Genomic DNA, 22,672 nt, shown 5'->3' on the forward strand with positions numbered 1-22,672 from the left:
TCCGCCCGGGGCGGGCACGGGGGTTACCTGCGCCGCGCGGGGTGGCCGCGGGGTAGCGCGAGGCGCGGCGGGCGGCGGTGCGGCTCTGCTCCCGCTCCTCCTGGTCGCGGCGGGCCGCGTCGCGGCGGCGGCGGCCGGGCCATGGTGCGGCGCGCCCGGCTGGCGCTGGTGGCGGCGACGCTGGTGGCGCTGGGGGCGCCGGTGGGCCAGGGCGCGCGGGCCCTGGAGTGGTACACGGCGTGGGTGAGCACGGTGTACGTGGAGCCGCTGAGCAACCGCACGGTGCAGGGCAGCACGGAGAGCGGCCGCTACGGGGACAGCTCGCCCAAGGAGAGCGCCCAGGGCCTGGTGGGCATCCCCCGCGGCGCCTCGCCCCGGCACATGGAGGGCTGCGCGGCCGACACCGACTACGACGTGCCGCTGCTGCCCGGCGGCCGCGGGTCCCCGGAGGGCGACCCGCCGCCCTGGATCGCCCTGGTGGCCCGCGGCGGCTGCACCTTCAAGGACAAGGTCACCAACGCGGCGCGGAAGCGGGCGGCCGCCGTGGTCATCTACAACGAGGCCCGCTTCGGCAACAGCACCGTCTCCATGTCCCACCTGGGTGAGCGGGGCCGGGCTGGGCGCTCCCGGCGGGGCCGGGGGGCGGCGGCTGTGGCGGGCGCCGGGCCGCCTCGGTGGGGCGGGAGCGCGGCTCTGCGCGGTGAGGCACGGGGGAAGGCAGAAATCCCCGTAAAAGCGATGCAGAGAGCCGGGGTTTTGCTTCCTCTTCCTTTAAACCGCGCTGCGAGGTGCCGGGACCGGCCTCTGTCTGCCCGGTTCCACGCCCTGGCGCCGGGGAGGAGATGCGCGAAGCCACCGAAGCGGGCAGCCGGGTGCTGGGCTGCCGGGGGGAGGGCACGGGGGGCGCCGGGGCCACGGCTGCGTGCAGCGCTGCCTCTTTGCTTTGCACCCCCTGCCAGAAGGGCTCCGGCGGTGCAGGTAGGCCGCCGTCCGCAGGCTGCGCGGAGACGTGCCAGGTACCGTGGTGATGCCTTCTGGCGCCTCTGAAGGCAGAGCTGTGGCGGCTGGAAGATAGCTTTTGGTACAGGCTTCGTTGTAACAGCTTCGTCGTCCTCTTCTCCCGCGGGTCTGCAAAGGCTGGGAGAGAGGTTTGAGTATCAAGTAATTCTTAAATGCTTGTAAATGTGATAGGAAAACCGAAGCCTGGAGAAGGATGTTGGCTTGGCTTGTCCAAGCGTGCAGGTGATCTGTAGCCTGCGGAAGAGATCTCTGATTTTTGCTGAGATAAGAACCCAGATGTTCTGCTGCTGCAGTGTCTGCTTGGGCTACGACAGGAAAGTCTTGCTGGATTTTTATGAGCGTGACAACATCAAATGCTTGAATCAAAGGGGAGGGAAAAACCTTGAAACTGCTATAAAATCCCTTTGCGTTTGTAGACTTCCGAGGAACTGGAAGATCTTCAGAGGCAGCTACAAAGACAAAGCAAACCAAGTATAAAAAAAAATAAAAATGCTTCAGATGTGTGCTTTGCATGGTCCTGTAACAGTGAGTTTGTTAATGTCCAAGCTGTCGTTCTTGGTTGTGAGGAAGGGGATGACCAGGAATTTGGGTGAAGTAGAACTGAAAAAACCAAACTTACTTTCGTTAATGTAGTGAGCTGAAAAATCTCAGTTAGAGACCTGTTACTTCATAGCGTGTATGATATATTGGGTAGAAACCAATGTATCTCTATTCTTGGAATACCAAGTGGCCACCAGTTTGGGGGTTGGAAGTGGGATTACCATTCCTCTTAGCCTCGTGCTTGCTTGGGTAGGTCAGCCTGGCCCGTCTCTTGTGTTCTTAATCCACTGTGAAAGTGGAGGTGGGATGCTAGGGAAGATGTAATGTTGATCTCATGTGGCAGTTCAGGTACTCTGGTTAATAATTCTTTCCTCTTCACCTTCTGTCATTTTCTTTTTCCTGTCACTCTGTATTGGCCAGTCAGTAAAAAAATTATTTTCCTGCCTGTGGGAATTTTCCTGCATTCCTCTATATGCCCTTGTAGCCTCTCAAATGTTATTTGCTCTTTTGTGGAATCTCTTCCTCCTCTTCTCATCTTGCTTATTCTGACAATACTTTACGTGTCTCTGTCTCTCTTCTGTTACCTCTGTGCTGCAAAAGACCTCTTGGGCATATACTCAGGTTTGGACTTGCTGTTGTAGTTAAGATCTGTAAATGGTATAAAGAGAAGCGCTCCCTGATTGCTGGTTGTCTTTGTTTTGTTTTCTCTTAAGTAGGCAGAATGCTGCTGATAAAGCTCTACCTGTGTAAATAGTGTGATTTAGTATTGTGTATATATGCAAGAATATACTTACTGACTTAACAGATGCAGCTTGGACCTCAGGATGTTTTTGATGGGGCAGGAATACAATATATTGCAATATAATCACTAACTCAGCTGGAATCAAAAGTCTTTGTCTCATGGTTGAAACTTTCAAACATGTGAATGTTTAAATTTTTCAGTGCATTTTGGGAACATGGGGAAGAATTACTGTTAGTGTTTTAAATCCTGGGTTTTTTGGAGGCGGAGGAGAAGTCTACGGAGAATGGGCAAGAAAGAACATGGAAGGTAAAGCTGTATTTCACAAGATCCAAGTTTGCCATTCCGGTAAAGGGATCTGCGAACTGATGCATGAGGAAACAAACCCTACTTCTGAGAGGAGCGCTAAGAATAAATACTCTGGGAAATCTGCAGTGCTGTAACTAAGGAGTGGAGTTATATGCCTAAGGAACATCCACTCAATGGACTTGCAATTAATGGCACTGAAAGTTACGTGAGGTGTAACAATGGTTATGGCTGATAGAGGCGCAGTCTGAATTACGTGAGGGTGGTAAATAGATAACCTTTTGATCTCAAAGTTTAGTCTTCTCATTCTTCTGAAAAACCTGGCCTTTGAACTTTCTGGTGGGTGATGTGTGTGCTGTTGGTGGTGGTGGGATAGTTTGGTGTTCATAGACACGTTCCAACTTGAGTAAAAAGAGATTCTTGATCAGGCAGAGAAGTGTTTACTCTAGCTGGTGTCAAAGCATTTGATAAAGGACAAATGTTCCAAATAGTCTGCAGTTTAGTTATTGTTCGTGAGTACTTTATGAGCTTTGTGTGTGCAGTGAGTAGGATTTTTAATTAAAGTTTTGGAACAGGAGAATTGAGAGTTTGCGTATGTAGCCTTACAGTCATGTCCCTCCTTCCAAAAGAAGGGTTTTCAAATATGACTACTGATGTGTCATGTTTTTCAGGCCTTTGCCTTCTGCTTGAATTATGTTGTTCAAAATGCTGGATGACTTGCCTCCTTGAGAGAGGTGATAGTGAAACATCTTCTTCACGTGTGGCTGAGGAGGTTTTTTCCAGTGGAAGATACTCATTTTACCCAAATGACCCAAGGAGTTGTACTTCAGTTATTGAATCTGAATAATATAAACTCAGACTTAAGTTTTACAGGAATACAGACTTTGCAGGCAGTCTTAACTCTGTTTATTTTTGGTGGTGGTGGTGAAGCTTCAAATTCCTTTCCAAAACCGGAGTAAGTATTGTATGTAAATATTAGCTGGGAGTGGGTGGGAGAGGAGTCCGGAGAGGCAGGGTGTGGAGTACTGTGGAGAGCAGGCTGAAAGTTAGAGGCTTGGTGCTGGTTTGAACATTTGCGGGGGGCAGGGGTATACTGCAGTGGAAAGAAAAAAGGTCTTCTGGTTCTGTATTTTTCCTGTTATACTTCATGCTGGGCATCCAGTCATCTTGGAATCTCCTCTCAAGCTAGGGTTTGGTGGTCCTGATCAGAACATAAGCTCAATACCTTGAAGGCTACAAAATAAAATACGATTGTGCTTGACACGCAGAGGGAAGGGAGAAAGGAGGGCTGACTACAATAGTTTGATAGGTCTGGAGTGGAGCTTTGGCATGTGGCTTGTCAATTTAAGGGAAGCTTGGGACTTGAGTGTATGACTTTGGCTACATAAAGAAAATGATCTTTGATTTGGTGTAGCTTTGCCAAAATACACCCAACTGGTTCTGTTCCTCGTTGTCCTGTTTTTTTAATGCAGGTATATTGAACAAAACAGATGCAAACAACTGTGTACTCACAATACTGTAAGCTCTTGTCAGCTCCAAAGCAGCAGTTAGGGTTATCTTGGCATGTAATTCAGCTCTGCTACACTCCTTTCAGCACTAATCAGGATTCTCAGATGGTGCATAACTTCTGTATTACTGATGCTTTCTACTGAAAGCTTCTGGAACTGTACCACTGAAAGGATGGATCTGAAATCAGTGGCTGGCTTAACTCAAGGAGTGACTGTATGCTGTTGAGCTGCTATGTTGTTCAGAGGAAGCAGGAGTAACTTTAATGGCAGGCTCATCACCAAGTCTTTAAAACCGTTAAAATGCTTTTAACAGGCATTTATTTAAAAATGTATGGCATACTTGTGTTAATTCTAAAACTGGAAGGTGTCACACTGTCTAGCAGCCGTTGCACAAAAGTAGCCTGACTTCCGTTTCAAGGAAATCACTGGCTGATAGTTGGACATGCTAGCGACAAAACAGAGAAGGGCATTACTGTTAGTTGTGGGGGTTTTGATACTTTTTTTGATAGGAATCACACAGAGCATTAGATAGCAGGATTAAACTGACTCAAGATTGCGGGATTGAGGAAGAAACCTTTATTGATTGAAAAATCCAGGTTGCCTCTAATCTTGAAGCCTTCTTTTCTTCCCCAAGCTTGAATGAAACCACAAATCTTTTCAGGACTCCTGTACTGTTTACTAGCCATCCTTAGGCAACCTTCTGTTGTTTGTAACTCTTACAGTTGATTAAGGACGTAGGACCCAAACTCCTGATTTAGGTATGCAGATAACAATTCTCAGCAATATGAGATAAACTTCTGCTTTCATACATTCCTTTCTTGTGAACTCCCTGTGGGGTTGTGCAGGATCAGAAAGCAAGGAGTGTTTCATGTACTTTTTTCTGTGAGATTCATGTGTGTCTCTGGTAATGCTTTCATGCTGGTTCAGAGAGGAGAATAACATTATCCAATTCTTAGTATGCTTGGACTTGTGTTGTGTGAATCGGCACATTGTTGGTGAGTAGAATTAATTAGTGGAGCCTTGTTTCTTGTGGATTTGTCCTGTTTGTCTTCAGCTTTTTTTTTTTTTGTATCTCCTCATGCACCCACCAGGCAAGCCAACACGAGCTGGGTGGGTGCCTGAGGGGAGACAAAGGTTGGGCCTTTCCCCAGTAGCGCCTTTTTCCTTGTCTTCCTGCACCATCCTCAAAAGTTCCAAAGTGTAGCTCTATTTGGAAAACCTGCTCTTTTGCTGGGTCTAGATCTGGCAGATGGGTATAATGTTTCTTACAGTAGGTGACCAGAAGTGGGATGGCTGCGTAAGGTGAAGCTGAAAAAAGGTAACTGACATTGAGGTAGGAGCGTTATTCAACTAGTAACTGGAACCTCTAGTGTTTCATCCACAGCAGACCATCTGCACATCGTGGAGGGAAGAGCTGTGAAACCTCTGCGAATTCCCCTTGGCGTGGTAGCAGAGTGGCCAGGTCAACGAGGTCACGGCCAGAACTGTCTCAGCTAAAGGAGTTTCTTTAAAATATTTCAGGCAAATTAACTCTGCCTTAGTAGGCAGAGAGGTGGATGAGTCTGGAATGCTGCTTTGAGTTTTGAAAATTGCCACCTGATGTAACATTGTAAATTAGGCTACCATTTCTTTTAACATAGCTTCTCAGTAGTGGGTCTAGCACAACCAGCAGGGAAGAAGGCTTAAGTTTACAGTGAGAGGTCTTGTTTCAGTTGAGTAATCTTGTAAATCTAAAAAGGTAGCTGTGGCATTACAGCTTTAGCTTTCCAGCTAGGAAAACCTCTCTCTTCTTTCTTCTTCCTCTACTTTCTCTGTCAGATTACTTTCACTTTTTCTGCAAGGTAGGCGTGCAAAGCAAGTTGTAAAGCTATAGTGTGTAACAGTGTTGGTATGCACAAAGTACAAACTATTCCAATAAAAATAGCATAGACCAGTAAAAAGGGGACATTTGTAACAAATATGTTTGTAATTTACTTTGTAATGGTTGTGTTAGATGTTTCTGAGGCAATACTGGAGATGCTTCCCGACAAAACAGAGTAAAACTCTAGTCACAGAGGATCTTTGGTTTCTGCTAGTTGGTCTTGACAGTATCATACTGGTTTTGGTGGCAGTATAGTGCTTAAAGCTTTTTGTAATTAGGTACTTTTTCATATGAATTGAGTGCTTTCAAGTCCTACAGAATAGAAAAATGCTTTGGTTCTGGGCTCCCCGAAAGAGTCCCAGAGTATTTCTTAACAAGTTCTTGTTGTGAAGTCACATTACATTTTGAATATTTAGTATTGAAGAATCTTTTAAGTATTTCAATGTTTAATGTAATTTAATTTTAAATATCTGAATATCTTTTTCTCTTTTTGTCCACACATCCAGTGTAACTGTGCTACAGATTCAGATTGAAATTCAAACTTAATAGAATGTGTCTCTCTTCATGGTATTCACATACTGTCTCCGTCTGCAGCTAAAATTCCCACACTGACGAATAAAAGACCAGCTGTTCCTGATTTGCATGTTAGAACTTCAGCAACTTCAAGATGAGATGTGTATAACTTGTCTGGTTTTGGCATGGCGTCCACATCCCACCTCACTGTGTAGAATGAGTATAGGGCCTTGAAACAGTAAAGATGCATCTGTTGGAGTTTCTTGCATTTGAGATGTTCCTAAAGTAAATAAAGGGTTCTTTACTAATAGACTTAACATAAAAAGTCTGCTATGCCTGAAAAAAACTCAGTGGGTTTCCTGTAACTTTTCTCACTGATCTTAACTGAAGAGGTCCAAACTAGCATCCAGCCAGAATGCCTAGTTTTTACTGTGATGACTGACTTTTTTTTTTTTTTTCCCCCTCCAACAGGAACAGGAAATACAGTGGTGATAATGGTTGGCTATCCAAAAGGAATAGAGATATTGGAGCCTGTACGAAGAGGGATCCCAGTAAAAATGACTATTGTTGTTGGCACACGACATGTGCAGGAATATATTAGTGGTCAGTCAGTTGTGTTTGTGGCCATCGCCTTCATCACCATGATGATTATATCACTTGCTTGGCTCATATTTTACTATATACAACGTTTCCTGTATACAGGATCACAGTTTGGAAACCAGGTAATTAGAGATGATGATGCTTTAGAGTATTTATGATCTTCTCGTGTCAAATCAGTTGCCTAACTTTTCTTGTCTATTGAAGCATTCTTGAAAATCGGTGCTTTCTGGCTACTTTACTATCTGTGAATGCTATTCAGTTATGGTTAGTGAGGCTAGTAAGCAGTGTGCTAATTGGCATCGCAGGTTTGGCTAGTTATAATTATTAGATATGCATATGAAGTCATGGGAAGTATATTTAGCCACTTGTCAACAACTGAGTAAAGGCAGCTTCTTGTAGGATTTGTCACCTAACTTAACTTCCTTCCTTTTGACACTGAAAATTAGTTTCATTCTTAAGTAATTTTCATCCTGAAAGTACTAATTTCCCTAACTAGGTTTTTGTAAATTGTAAGAGACCATGGTAAATTTGTTTCTTAAGGCCCAGAAGTAGTTAGAATTTTTGGTTCTAAACCTTTATGAAAACTACTTGTAATCCTGCCACTTCACTGTAGAGTACTGAATAGCAGCAACCTAGAAAGGGCATGCGTGGTGAGATTCAGCTCTCTTGGACTACCCAAAGTGCTGAGAGTGGTGGGAGTACTGGGAAGACTAGGAAGCAATAACTTTGCTCCTTATTTACCCTTTCCATATTCCCGTTATTTGATAGGTTAAAAGAAGTCAGCTTTACTTCTTTCCCTGTGGAAAGTACTTCATCCTAGAGTAATTTAGGTTGTAAAGGGACCTCTGGAGGCTATCTGGTTGAAACCCCGACATTCAAGGGAGTAACTTACCTGGAGCTGAGGACCTAGTCCCTGAGTTTTGAAAATATCTTAGCATGGAACTTCCCTGTGCTTGTCAACTCTTGCACATGGGTTAGGTTCCTTCCATGGTAATCAGCAAGCTCTGCCATAGTTCTCCACTAAGTGAAAAAGAAAGTTGCACTTATTTTTCTTGGCAAGCATTTCTCTTTTTAATCCTTGGTTCAGAACAACAAAAAATTGTTTCAAATGGCTGCTTATCACGTGGACTTCCCCTGCCTTCTGCTTGAACTTGTAGATCCTAGCTTTGAGGGAGGAGTGAAGGGAATTTTTGTTTGCCTTCAGGAGTCTGAGGTCTGATTGGGACTTACAGGACTCTTCTAGGAAAATAATTAACTTTTTTTTTCAGTGACTGAGGATAACATGTGGGACTTCTGTATTGGTTGAATTTGCGGTTTCCTTTCAGTGTTGTTTCCCTGGAGTTTTTTCTACTAAGCTGTAAGCTTTGAACTTTGATTCTGAGAATACTTTCAAGAAAACAAAATTTTTGAGAAGGATTTATTGAAAAAGGAGTGTGTTTTTTGTTGTAACAGTTGCTTGGTGAAGAAAGCTGCTGCTTCTTGTTGGGTTTATGATAGTACATGGTATGGGAAGTTCACAGGCTTTATGAATAGTTGTAACAGCATTTTTTTTTATGGTGAATGTAATGTTTACCAGAAATACGTACTGCAGACTCTTAATAGATTTTACCATTGGGCTTGTCATACAAGTGCTTTTTAATTCAATGAAATTGTCTAGTGCTAGAAGGTTATGCCACTTTCTCAGTTATCCTTCTTTTAAAATGGCCATTGAAAACAAAAATTTGTGAAGATCTTTGTCAAGATTTATCTTCAGGAATCTTAAAATAATTTTGGAAACAAAAAGCTACTTTTCTGACCCAAATCTTACTTTGCTTGGCTTATTGACTCCAGTATAATTAAAACTTGGAGTTAACTATGTCATGCTTTAAAGCAAGCTGCTGTGTAGCTGCTAAGTTAAGGTGAATATGGGTTTCTTAAGATTTATTCTAAGATCAGTATAGCAGTAAAACTTTTTAAGATCTCCTTGCTACTGATGATGAAACAGGACTGTGCAGAAAACCCTGAGCTGATACAGAAGGTGGAACAGACTGCTGCTGCTGGTTCTCTGTCCATTCCTGCGAGAACCTTCAGACTAATTCTTTTTAACACTACAAAAAATAAAAATTCCAATTTTCAATACTGTAAGTTTGTGGAATGATATGTCGTAATGATCACCGCAGAGGAAAGTTGCCACTTTGGGTTTTTTGTTCCTTTGTGGTATTTCATCAGTGGGGGCTTCTGCTAGACAGGTCAACATCTGTTAATTGGGAGCGTTCAGCTTCTTAGTCTCTAGCAAGTAGCTAGTACTTTGTCTTCAAATACAGTACCGCTTTATTTCCTTGCTTCCCTTCTGAGCATAAGTAGGGCTGTTACTGTATAGAAGTCCAGTATGGTGTCGCATGTTTGTTAAGCCTTTCTTGTCTTCTCCTTTGCATAATGTATCCTTTCAGTGCAGAGCTTTGTATGTGTGAGGCAGTGTTTAACTGAGGGGAAGTATTAATAGCTACAAGCAGCCTTTTGACCTGGTGGCCAGCTGTAGGCTGCCCGGCAGGATTCCACCTTCTCTCAAGCTGGTGCAAAACGCACGGTGTGCTTGCTCACGGGCTTGCCTAACTAGAAGCTCTGGTTATACGGCTGTTGTTTCAGCTCTGATTGCCTCTAAACCCTACATTATTTCCAATTGTCCTGTGTGGGAAGGCCCTTAATACAGGCAGTCATGATACAAGGCTATGTATGTCAACTTGATCTGCATAGTTCTTGGCTTGTTGAGTTCATTCTAAGAGCAGTACACTTGTAGATATTTGCTGCTGTGCCCCTAGAATGCAAAACTTGCAGTTCTTCAACATCTGCTGGTTGGAAGTATTTTGTGAAAAAATTAATTGGAGATCAATTTTTTTTTATATGCATTCAGAAGACTTAGTAATCCACATGGAAAATATTGAAAAGCTTTAAAACATAAATCTGAAAACAAACTTGTATACTAATACTTAATCTTTATTCAAGGGACATAGGAAAGAAACCAAGAAAGCCATCAGCCAGCTTCAGCTGCATACTGTGAAACGTGGAGAAAAGGTAATTCAGTGGCTTTGGCTATTGCTGTGTGATTTAAAAACTGTTGTAATGGCTTCATAGAATTTAAACTAAAATCCTCACAACATAATTTCAGTGTGACAATTTTAGGCTTATTTTAGGGCCTTTGCTTAGAAGGCAGAATTTGAAATTTAAGAGTCAAATTTGAACTACTTATGAAATGTAAGGCTGTTTTGTTGCAAATAGTATCTGGTTATACAGAATGTCACAGGAGACCACAGGGCTGATACTGCAAAGATGAGGAAATGTAATATATCTTTTCAGCACTTGAAAACATCAACAAGTGGATTGCAAAATACTTCCTAGGACCTATTGATTGCACAGTTCTTACAGCTGCTGTAATGTTTTGTTTTCTTAAAAGAACATCCATCTTTTTATTGATCAGAAGGCCTTAGAAATCCAAAAAGCTTTGAAAAATGAAACACTTGTTTCATCTTTTAACATACAATACATTAAGGAGCTGTAGAGACTTGAAGCATAAATTTTTTAGAAGTACATTTCTATGTATTGAAAGAGAGCTATTCTAAAAATTAAACAGCTTTCAAAAGGTTAGCTTTGACAGCATATGGCTTAAACTCATAGCTGTATTCTAGTAACTGAAGTAGGAAAAGCCAAGGTTTTGAAAGAAAATATTGTCTTAGTTTCAGGCAGCTCTAATCCTAGATGCTAAATTAGCTTCTGACTAGACTTCTGCTACTACATGGGCATTTTTTTCCCTCAGCCCTTGTTGTCTTTGATTAGTTTTTACTTAAGGACTGATTTGCTCAGAGATGAAAAAAAAGGATTAGGGGTTTTTAATCCATGAGTAAAATTGAAGTGAGAAAGGACATTTATGTGTAAGAACATTAAAAGATGTAGTTCAACAGAAGCTGTTCAGCTTGGGTTACATGCTACAGAGAATGTGTCTTTCATTTAGTAAGTCAGTTTTGAAACTTAACAAAACCTAAAACCATCTTTGAACTTGTATTTTTTCCTCTTACACATTCAGCATGTTTAAAGTAGCATTTTACAAGTATTTGTAACTTTCTGATGGAATTTAGAATAAAATTAAATATAATCTATTTCAAGCTATGAACAGAGGGATATTCATACTTCTCTGATCATACAATGTTGAGATCAGAGATCAAGATGGAATTGAACCAAAACTTGGGTAAAGCAGTATCAAAGCATAACATCAGCATAGGAAGAAATGGATGTAAAATGGTCATGATAAAACCTATGGTGAGAACCACAAGGAAAATATTAACTGCTTTTAACTTGATGTTCAGTAGACCTCTGAAAAGGATTTGTACCGTGAGATTTTTGCGGTGTACCAGATAGTTCCTTCCCATTGATATACTATTGACTAAAATAAATGGGGGGAATCTAAGTTTTTACACGCAGTATGCTGGTTGTAACTATGAATGCTTCTTAAGTGAAGTAGAATGAGATAAGGTTAAAAACTGTCTGTTAAAATGGAAGTTTTCTGCTTGGTAAATCATGTCTGCTAATTTGATTTGAATCAGCCTACTATCAGGAAGTTTATGTAATTTACTGATGCAGAGGTACTTTCATGAATTAATACAAACCTATCTGGAAAACAGTCCTATCTACTCTGTAAATGTACATAGTTCTTTACCTTTAAATATTTATTTTCAGGCATTTAAAAGAGTATGTTTCTTTTATTGTGACACAGTACAGTCTTTCATTATCACTTCACTTGGGGTTAAGGTATTTAACTAAAAATAGGTCAATATTTTAAAAGTGTATTTGCTATCATGTAGGTCTTTCCTGAGAGGCTTATGGGATTACTGTAAAATGGACACTCATTTGAGTATGTGCTACATATGGTGTGTTTGGATTTTGCCTCTTGTACAGAATAAAACAAATATTTGTTGTAGAATAAGTACTTGTCTTAGCTTTGCTTCCGTAAAAAAATCTTGATTTGATTTACTTGGGAATTTAAGGTATTAATTATGTAAATTGACAGCATGCAAAGGAGGGAGGTACTTGCCTGGAACTTGAAAGTTTGCTTGCATTAGTAATTCATTTGAGTGATTTTTTTTAATTAAAAAAAACATTTAATGAAATTGAACTGCTTCAGTAAGCAGTAAACAAAAAACTTATTTCTTATTTTATAGGGGATGAAAGGGATGAAATAGGCCCACTGTCCGTTCTTCTAATACTCATGTTTTATACAGCCTAATTTACACTGAGTTATTTTTCTTGAATCTGGAGATATCCATCACTTTGCACTGCAGCTATAAGTATTGCTTCAAGAAGATAATAAGACCTGTTAGGAAAGATACATAAACCTTAGAAGGGAACATATTGAGGTGGGGAAATACAGTCAAAATGCAATCTCTCTGGTGTGAGCTTGGACAGAAGTTTTAAACCGTCCCAAGTTGCATACTTCAGTTCTCTTAGCTACCAAGGGATATCCACTAGGATGTGGCAGAAAAAAGTGAAAAGTGGGGAAGAAGGGATTTGCGGTATTCAACCCCAAGAATCAATTCTAAGCACTTGCAAGTCTTTGGGACCATCAGTTAAGAATTCATTGTTTTCATCTGTGCTGACCTCTTAACATTTCTTCACTTTGTAGTTATTTTGAACTGAAATTTTACTGTGCTCCCATGAGCAAAGCCAATGTTTGAGACTTAAATTACTTAAGGTACCATGTATAGCTATTCAAATTAGAAAATCCAGGTTTGGCTGCTTTCGTATTTGGTGTCACTTGATCAGATCACCTCTTGTTGGAATATCGAGAGGTATTTTTATTTGCTAAACCATTTTATACATATTAGTTATTACACAAAGCTTGTTCTGTAATGAAATATGCATGTAATGCATTTCAATGTGTTGACATATTTAGGGTTTAGATGTTGATGTGGAAAACTGTGCTGTGTGCATTGAGAACTACAAACTGAAAGACACTGTCCGAATTCTGCCATGCAAGTAAGTTGCCGTAATTATTCATTCCTCTTTAGCATGTTTTCCCAAAGAAATAGGTGATGAGCTTTCTGGGAATTCTTCTGAAGCTCTGGTAGCAGAGTTGAAGCTGTGCCATTTGTTTGCCCTGTTACGTGCTGAAGGGCATTGGGAGACCATGGAGCGGTTTGGATCTATGTAGGAAAAAGGAGCAATTGGGAGAAGTGTAGGGTTGAAGTAGAGCTTTAAGTTAGAACTGTGCACTGTCGAACTGGTAACTCTGTGGTGTTCTTGTGGTTAGTAACATCTCTTGTTTCAGAAAGCTAATGTGAAAGATGCTGTTTCCAGAACTGTCTGTCCTGTTACGTTAAGCAGTACCGAATTGTCAGGGCTATAATGGAATGGGTTTATTTTTTAATGTGGTAACTTGCACGTTGTTTGAAGGAATAGTGTGTGGCTTTCATGATAAGTTCTAAAGGGCATTTCTTTTCTTTAGGCACATCTTCCATAGAACATGCATTGACCCTTGGCTTTTGGACCACCGAACTTGTCCAATGTGTAAACTAGACGTTATCAAAGCTTTGGGATACTGGGTATGTTGCACACTTACTTAATCTTCAAGGTAGAAGTACAGTGCAGGAGGAAAGACTTCATGTTGTTCACAATGAGAACAGTTGTTGCTTGACGAGGCTGAAGAAGCTGGGCAAAGATGAAAGAGTAATTGGGTGAGAACCAGAAAAACTAAGGGAATTTTACAGCTAAGAACTTAAACAGTGTATTGGGCAGCTTATGAATCCTCTGTGTACTCTTCTGTGATAAACCAAATTTTTTTTCTGTCTCCAGCTGATGATAGGAAAGAAGTTGAGGCAGAGGTGAGGCAATTTGCCTTAATACAATAGATCTAGAGCATGTATTTGATCTTGTTGAGAACTGCGATTCAAAGGAAAAAATGACAGTTTTTTCTATTTTGAGTGCTTGTGTACTACCACATATGCCATGTTTTATCACTGTAAATGAGCCAGTACTTAGAACCTTCCTAAAGACATTCACCAGAAATTGGTTAAGTAGAGAAAATGATGTGCTCTCATTTCTTTCTGACAGCACCAGAAAAGAGAGATGAAGACACATGCGGTAGGTTACTTGGTCACTGTTGATAAATAGTCTTGAGTTCAACTAAAATGGCGTAGGCATGAATGTACCTCTTTTCTCTTCTACCAATCTGTGGAGATCTTCAGAAAACAGGGGTGTTCCTTGGCTTCAGGGACCTTCCTTTCGTAGACTAGGTCTGCATTTTGACTAGTTTTTCTCCTGTTTTGTTGCAGAGACTTAGCAGGTCTATGGAGGAGTTCTATGAATTATTTTTTTTTTTTTTTGGTCAGAGGTGACAATACTCTTGCTATGCAATATATGTACCAGATTGTGGGTTTCTGTGTAAGTCGCTTTACCCAAGAGTTGCAACCTTTTTGTCATGTGAAATAGCTATTAGTACTTAAATATTATGTTAGCAGCTTATTTTTTGCTCACTCTTAATTGTTGGAGGTGATGTAACTTGTGTCATGTGCAGAAGGAATATAGCCTTTTGTATACAGGCTGAAATACTAGAAGAACTAGAACATTTATTCCCTGAATTCATGCTGTTGCAGAGAATACTGATACCAGGCCTAACCAGGAGGCATAATACCTCCTCTGCATGTTTGAAAGCATGTTGAATGGGATTGCATTAAATACAGAAGCTCAGTTCTGATTTTTAATGGCATGGGAGAAATGTGTCCTGTTCGTGCATCAGTCCCTAATAATGTGGGAAGTCGTTCAGGGCTTTTTAGCCTAATTTTCAGCCTGATCCAGGTTTCTCTGTCTAGTTTGTAGAGTGTGTGACTTTTTCACTGATGGGAGGAAAAAAGTGTGAAGAGCAAGGCAGCTTCTTACAGCACTGTGCTTGCTGAATGACATAACTGCAGACAAGAATGAGCAGCCTTACTACAGAAATATACTAAACCTTCTGCAAAGAGGCTGAAGGCTCAATTTGCTTTTATGGAGAAAAAATACTTTAAATGCTTCAAAATTTTTAAAGGCTCAAAGTAGAAAGGAAGCACTAAGTCTTACTACCTAGTTTTTGTTTTGTAAATAGTGGACTTCAGTGGTCTAGTTCTGCATTACGCTATTCCTTGCAAGAAAAAGAACTGCAGTTCAGCATGTCTGACTAAGTAGAGCATTGCTGTATCTTGCAGTTTCAGTGCTTATTTTAACTACCCAAGCTGTGGAATCCAAAATCATGAATGCTCCCTTCCCACACATGTAGAGATTAGTATCACATGCCTTCACTTGTGTGCAATTGTAGCAGTTCTATAGCTTATTAAAATTCAGTTTCTTTCAAAATAATAGGTTGCTTTGGTGCTAAAGAAAGAAAGCCTAGAATGTCTTAAGTCTTAAGACGGGTCTTTGCTAACTGTTTGAAGAGAGGAAAAATACTTGTTATGAAGCCCACAGAGTAGCTACTTGTACTGCAGTGTAATTGTTTATGTATAAATAATGTCAGTCCATCAGTGGCAATGGTTTAGTGAAGGTGGTCTGCTTAATTGTAAGAACAGAGTTGTGCATGTAGGACTTTGAATTAACTTTCAGAATGGATCAGAAATGGTTCATGCTATACAACGGGTGAAATAAATCCCTTTGCCTGTGCTGCAGATGTTTGTTCCTGCAAAGTGTCAAGCCGGCACGTTTGCATTTTTGGAACAGACAGAAAGTTAGGCTGGAGGTAGAGGAGGAGGGAAGTTTGTTGTGATGTCATATGTTTGCTCACTCTGGTTAAAAAAAAAAAAAAAAGTCTAACTTTGCCCAACTACTGTCATGAAAAACAGAGGCTTCCACAAACTCGTGAAGGATCAATAAGTTTCCTCAGTGAAGCCTTTGTATGTGCTGAGCCTGCTCCTAGCCAGACTGCAGCAATACTGTTGCTACGGTGTTGAAATACTCCATCCAGAAGGCTGGCTGTGCTGACTCCTCCTGTTGCTGCTCTTAGCTTTGGGGTGCATTTGAAAAAGAGGCTTTTCTTTTGCTTGGCTTTGTTTCTTTGCAGTCAGACAATAGCACTGGAAGTGGACACTGCTCCACAGTGTACCCATGAGTGCGTAGATAATAGGCAAAAACCCGGTATCTTTTCCAATAAGGTGAGGTTACAAAGTGGTAACATGGAGGAATGGTGATGCCTAATGGTAGACAAAAGTGTCAGTTAAATATTTTTCATTTTGAAGGGGGACCCTGAAGATGTACTTGAAGTTGCAATACCTGAATCGATAAGTGGCAGTGTTTCAGTCGGAAGTCTGAGTATCGCTTTACAAGATGATGACAGAAATGAAGTAAGCGAATTGTCGGCTTCCTCCACTAATGAGTCTGTATTACAGTGTACCAGTTTAAAAGAGGATGCAGGTGAAACAACAGCATTACTTGGTAAGTAATAATTAACTTTATCACTTGACATTCCATAATGCCATTCGTTGCATTAGAAGAAGCCATTCTCTGACGGATGTTAGTAGTGTTAGTATCGCAGTGGGGACCAGACTGAGTGGAGCTGGTTACAGATGTTCAAAATACAATCACCTAGGTTTTTTTGAGAGAATTCTGTTGAGCTGGAGAAAACTGGTCTTGAGCAGGGGTGGGGGGAAGATGTAAACAGTGTCTTAGGAGGATCATTTACCTGGAGAATCTTAAGAACCATAGGTATATATGAACATGAAATTTGTTGCTGGAGTTTGGATTAATGCAATAGATAAAATGAATTAAAATGGTAAATCAATGAACAATTTTTCCTTTAATTTCTGACTTCTAGATGTGGATGTCAGTAATAACCGGCATGGAGATCATCTATCTAATGGAAATTCCCACTGAACTGCTTAATGGAAGATACCTTGAATAGACTGTTGAAGAACTATTATTTTTTATTTAATTAGTATGGACTTTTGTCTAGTTAATGGAAAAAATAACAATGTAAATTATTTTACCTTTCAAACTTTTCTAGCTGGTGTTCCAAAAGGGCTAATAACTAAGAATTTTGTACACAGGAGGATTTTATAAAATCTCCTCTGGATGTCTCATCCTAAAAAAAGATGCAATAACCCTTTTTCTGTAAGCATTGTTACAATGTCATTGTGTTCCAGAGGGCTTTAACAAAGATGAAGACTAGGCAGTGAAAACAATGTAGAATGTCTTAACAGATATTTTGGATGCACTATTTAGATTCGGTATGTACACATGGAGAACACTTACAAGACTACAACTATTAAAATGTTCTGTTGTAATTGGAGATGGATAGGCTTAGAAAAGACATAATGTAATCTTGAAGGAATCAAATAACTTCACGGATATGTTGCATATCCTTTTTTTGTGTGATGAAAAAATTGCTAGTTGCAACTTTCCTTAGATGTAACAAATACTAATTTGATCTTGTAATGTGTTCTGCTCGGAGTGGATGCTGGGAGAAAAGGAGACTTTCTCCATCTTGCTAGCTTTTTATACTGAATTTGGCAGTAGTAGGTTGTGCTAGGTGGTCTTAACGTGCTGAGCATGTAGACTTATTTAGGTATATGCACACTGGTTACCTCTTTCAATCTTAAACTCAGTAGAACAGAGGTAAAGGGCTAATTATGGCTAAAATATATTTATTAGTTTTATTTATAAGAATCTACTTCCTCCTTATTCCTGTTCCCATCCTGTCCCACTTCATTATGTACAAATTGAAACTGTTTCTTAGGCTCTACAAAGTTTGGGGTTTTTTTGGGGGTTTTCTTTTTTTTTTTTTTTCCCTTTGCATGGAGATGCTGGAATTCTTCTCTTGGATATTCCACATTAAGAGTTTTGACTAGGTTTGCCAATGGCTTTTCCTTTCTTCTAGATTAGCAGTATTGTGCCTTATAGTAAAACACTTAAGAAACCTGAAGCATCTGAGAGTAAATATAAACCCTGGCATCTCCCATTATGACCTCTTACTCAAATATTTATATACTGTAAGTGATATAAGGAATTGCTAAGCTGTTTCGTAAAGAAATACACATATTTAAAACACTACTTGTTAAGAGTGTTAAGTGAATGGTTTAGGATTTTAGCATTGTCATGTTATAAATAGTATACATTCCTCAATTTTCTTCTGTAAAGCTGTTACTACAGGTTGCTTAAAACAGTGTCTTACTAGACATTTGTTTTAGGGTGTGTTTTGTTTTTAATATGTATATTTGGAATGTTTTTAAGAAAATATGCAATTGTTTTTCTAACTTATATTGAGCTTCAATAGAAGCAATAACTTTTTTAATTTTAGAATGAATGTTCCAGAAATGACAGAGGTTTCAGCTGGGGAAATATAATCTGAACTTCTACTTCACGGAGCAGATGTTTCACTCTAAATTTCCTTTAAAAAAATCCTATTAACGCCTACTTTAAAGAAATAAATCTGCCTCTTCCCTGTAGGAGTGTAACTTATAGGTTTACTGGAAAAATTGTCAGGTTGTAGTTCTGATGTCACCAGCAGGTGCAAGTTTTTGTGATGCCTTTATCTTTCAAGAAGCACATGAGAATGGAATATGACTGACCAGCCATCTCCAAAACTGAAAAGTTAAAAAAAAATAAACAACCCACAACTAAACCAGACCACGTATAGGGACATTTATGTCTCCAAAAGAAGCTTGTCAACATTTCTAGAACTGCCTTTTTAACTATCTCTTCACTATTAAAAACTAAGTCTTCTCCCTCTTCCTTAACACAAAACTGAACATTGATGTAGTAAATGTTGAGAGGGTTTAAACTCTAGCTCAAGGAGGAACCAAAAGGAGTTGCCAAGAGAAGTCTTGTCAGCCAGTGGATTGTGTCTTGCTGATACCTGCAGCACAATATTCATGCTGGAGAGGAGAAATGTGGTAAGTACTTCAGCTTTTACCTAACACCTATAGAACCAAAAGCTTTTTTTAAGAATCAAAGCTGAGATCTGGCAGAAAGCCATACGACTGCTAAAGGACCTGCAAACTGAAAAGCACGCTTACGGTATCTGAAGTGTACTGACTTAGAACAATGTCAGAGCATGAAGATTGCTGGGTTATGTTTCTAATGCTGGTACTATACCTGTTTCATCTCAGCCTTTTACAAAAGTAGTAACTTGTAAGTAGGTGTTTCAGTTGAATATGGTTCACACATAGTTAATCTGTGCAGTTAGGTCTGGTAAGGCCAGCTGTGCTGCTGAGGAATGATGACAATAAAAGGCCGAATTGCAGTGCCTCCAGCAAGCAGTTTGCTCTCCTTGGGAGCACAATGACAAAAATCTTCCGAAGCGAATCATTAGTCTGACCTCAGTCAAAAAGCTGATGTGTATTAACAAAAAGAGTGGTAAGATAAAAAGTACAGGGCAGGGAAGAAACAATCTAGAGAGCTTAAAACAGTAGTAGGAGAGGATTAGAAATGTGAAGCATACGACCTACTGTTACAGCTCAGCTAATATATAACTTTGAGTAAACAGATGTAGGCAGCTATAGGTAAATAGAGGTTCCCAGTCTTTGTTGATCTGGAACTACTATGTTGGATCAAACTGGTGTTTCTAGCACTTTACCTACCAAAAGCTGCTGTGAAGGTCAGAACTAATGAGTCTTGCCCTGCCCTGCCCCTCCCGAATCCTTTTGCAGGATAGGTGCCTTGTGACTCCCTTCCCTACGTTTGGAGAACCTTTAATCTGATTCTTGCACTTAGGCTACCTGCGAGCTGATGCTGTATGTCTTGTGGGTTCCTTCTGCACCCCCACCCCCCGGCCTTGATCTCTTTTTCTCTTCCTGGCTGCATGTTTTTCATAAAACATGCAGGAACTTGTCCGAGACCTGTGTCCCTTTGTCAAGATCTTGCGCGAATCGGGCAGAGGATTTCTTACTAGAGGCATTCATGTGGTGTGATGGTGTGTGAAGCTGAAGCACAGCGCCCAGGTGAAGTGGACAGCCCCCCAGTGTGATGTTGAGGAAGTCAGTTGGGAAGAATCCCTAACAGGACTAAGGGATGTTATTGTTGTAGGATAAGTTTTGTTAGTATGGTGTTCGTCAGCACGGCTTCATTAGTTTTGCTGTTATCGTCGGGGAGAACATTTCTGAAGCTGCAGTGATTTTTAAAAAGGAGCTATGAGCATGTCAAAATGGTGTTTAAAGTGAAAACTACAGGCCCAGCTTTGTTCAGTATTTTTCGTTTATTAATAATCTACAAATGCCAAACTAGAAAATGTTACAGTAACTGTTTAAACTAGCTTCAGCCTTCAGACTTGATAGCAAGCAAAACTGAACCATAGACATTTCAGATCTAAATGCATGTTAATAGTGAGTTAATTATCTGCAGTACCAAAGTCACTAGAAAATTTTTATTTTCTTTTACTAATGACCCCTAGACTTGCTGCTGCTTTGACTCTAAACAATACTTGGAGGAGATTCTTTGCAAGTACTAGGGAAGTTAGATTAGATAGCAGTAACTCCTTCCCCCCTGAGTATGTGAATACAGTCCAGTAACCTGTTGCCAGTAATTAGTGCTAGATTCTGGAGGTATGCCAGAGGAGTCGTAGGATAATTTAACTACAGTGAGAATGCTTTTAATCCATGCTGACTTAATAAATTTGGCATCAGTATATTCCTGCCAAAGCTGGGCTGTTACACTTTGGGAATTCTGATCCTGTGCCAGGGTGTAACTGGCACGGAGAGACACCATTGCAACAACTTTGTCAAACACGCAAAAACTTTTTTTAATCACTTACAGATTCAGGAATGGTTGTCCAGGTTTTCTGCCTGGCCTGCTAAGCTTTCTCCAAGACGAGCTAGTAGTAGTTGTGCAGAGAAGGAGCCCAGCAAGTGTGTGGCAATGGTTACCCCACTTCCCATGCCTTGTGGTTCAGAGGATGCCTGAGCAAGAGGCAGTATCTGTGCGTGCAGGGTTTTGATAAGCTCAATCGGAAGCCAAAGGTGTTGGTTTTACATTATACCGGCAACAAATAGGACCCAAAGGTTGGGCTGAATATTTAGCTGCCCCATAAAAGCAGACTTCTCCTGTCTAGATACACAACTACTGTTAGCGGTACCAACTGTACTTTGAAGCATACACCAGTAGGTTAGGAATGGCATTCTGAATTTGTGTAACATTATTTCAGTTGTTAGTGTAATAAAAACATGGGTTACCAGCACTGGGTATGTTGATGTGTAAAACTGCGAACTGTTGCTCAACAGAGTCTTTAGCATCCCGAATCAAGCCAGTAATGATGATATTGTGGTGAAGGTTAGGTGGGTGTTTGGGGGTGTGTGTGTGTTTGCTTTTTGGGTGGGGTTTTTGGTTTGTTGGTTGGGTTTTTTGAGTGGAGAGGTTGCATGTGTAGTTTTCATTGGTTTGATTTTCAGCACTTGGCATTGAATTCAGTGTTTCTGTGCTGGACAAAGATACTGAGATCAGTAAGAACATACTGACCCTGCAGCTTTAGAGGTGGAACTGAAATCCACTAGAGCAGTCAGTATCTCATTGGGTTAACCTGAAGGGAGTGGAGTTCTTGATGTTGGCTGCTGGGTGAATCAAATTGTGTTGGCAGCTTGACAAGACTGTTTTCTGTGTGTCTCCTTTCAGCCACCAGGCTGGGAGACACTTTGCACAATGGCTTGGACAGATTTAATGGCTTGCTGTTGCAAGAAGAAATAGTGGTCCTTTCTAGTTTTCCTTTTCTCCTCTAGTTTACTTGCTTCTGTCTCACATTCAGATTAAAAGTATGTGATTCATCTTAAGAGGCAGAACACTAGATTCATCAAAGCTGTACTTTGACAAGCTAGGAAACTGAATATCCTCATGGAGTTTTAGAGCTGGGCTAAGAGGATGAGGAGTTGGGGTGGAGGAGGGAAGAGCAAGACTCCCCTTGGGTAAGTTGAAGAGATGCAGTTTATAATGGGGCCATGGTGAATTACAGTTCCTGAAATGGAAGGTAGCAGCAGCATTTATTTTTTTTCTAAACAGAATGGCTGTAAAAATTTGTAACATGTCTTCTGTCCTTGCAACTGATCTTTACTAGGTGTGTTCTTTTCTCTCCTAGGTGATGTGAAGATTTGGGAATTGGAATTGTAGATTAAACATGCACAAATCAAGCTGAAGGCTTTTGTTTTTGTTCAATACAAGTCCTGATCTCTCTCCTCTGATATCCTGCTGTATTGCAAAACTTGATTTGAGAAAGTTTTAAAAGTAGAATGTCTCTATAATTGCATGTGTTTGTGTGAAGAATGCGTTGCCTGGAAACTGTGTTATACTTCCATTGGACCTGAAGCTGCTTTTCACCATCTGAAACATGGTAATAATACTGCATTTTTAAAAGGAGCATATTCTTCTTAATTCAGAAGAGTGAAATAATTTAAGTTTTCATCATTTTGTGAGTCTGAAGCTTAAGTCCAAAACTTTGAGGCCAGTTACTTCTACTATAAACATTTGGACTTGCTAGTCTGTCAACAGGTATTCACAATTGACTATCTTTCATGGTAACCTTGTAATAACTTGGTTGCATTGTTTGGATTAAGCACTGGGCTATGTCTCTTCCATTGTGTATGTACAACTGTAAGAATGTCAAGTTATGCATTGTTG

General features: G+C 40.6%; 2 protein-coding genes across 3 annotated transcripts in view; one reads left to right on the forward strand and one right to left on the reverse strand.

Annotated features, from left to right (window-relative positions):
• Window positions 1-18,438, forward strand: RNF149 (ring finger protein 149). Its single transcript, XM_080377328.1, has 8 exons — window positions 1-601; window positions 6,959-7,209; window positions 10,070-10,138; window positions 13,008-13,090; window positions 13,560-13,656; window positions 14,165-14,194; window positions 16,315-16,510; window positions 16,890-18,438. The coding sequence occupies exons 1-8, from the start codon at window positions 142-144 to the stop codon at window positions 16,946-16,948; spliced, it is 1,245 nt and encodes a 414-aa protein (XP_080233454.1). The 5' UTR covers window positions 1-141; the 3' UTR covers window positions 16,949-18,438.
• The window catches only part of CNOT11 (CCR4-NOT transcription complex subunit 11), a 25,443-nt gene continuing 14,979 nt past the window's right edge, over window positions 12,209-22,672 (reverse strand). The window contains exons 8-9 of one of the 2 annotated variants that reach the window (XR_013926357.1): window positions 13,674-13,762; window positions 12,209-12,428 (exon numbers count right to left, since the gene is read on the reverse strand). The gene's annotated coding sequence lies outside the window, so the exon portion shown is untranslated. The remainder of the gene's footprint in view (window positions 12,429-13,673; window positions 13,763-22,672) is intronic. The other variant, XR_013926356.1, reaches the window with a different exon arrangement.

The sequence above is a fragment of the Falco punctatus genome (genome assembly GCF_963210335.1).
Source record: "Falco punctatus genome assembly, chromosome: 2".
NCBI classification, from domain to species: Eukaryota; Metazoa; Chordata; class Aves; order Falconiformes; family Falconidae; genus Falco; species Falco punctatus.

Coding starts and splice junctions, on each gene's coding strand:
- RNF149 (XM_080377328.1), top strand. CDS start 142: ATGGTGCGGCGCGCCCGGCTGGCGCTGGTGGCGGCGACGCTGGTGGCG. Junction 7,210..10,069: donor GATCACAGTTTGGAAACCAG/GTAATTAGAGAT, acceptor TCTTTATTCAAG/GGACATAGGAAAGAAACCAA. Junction 13,657..14,164: donor TCAAAGCTTTGGGATACTGG/GTATGTTGCACA, acceptor TCTTTCTGACAG/CACCAGAAAAGAGAGATGAA.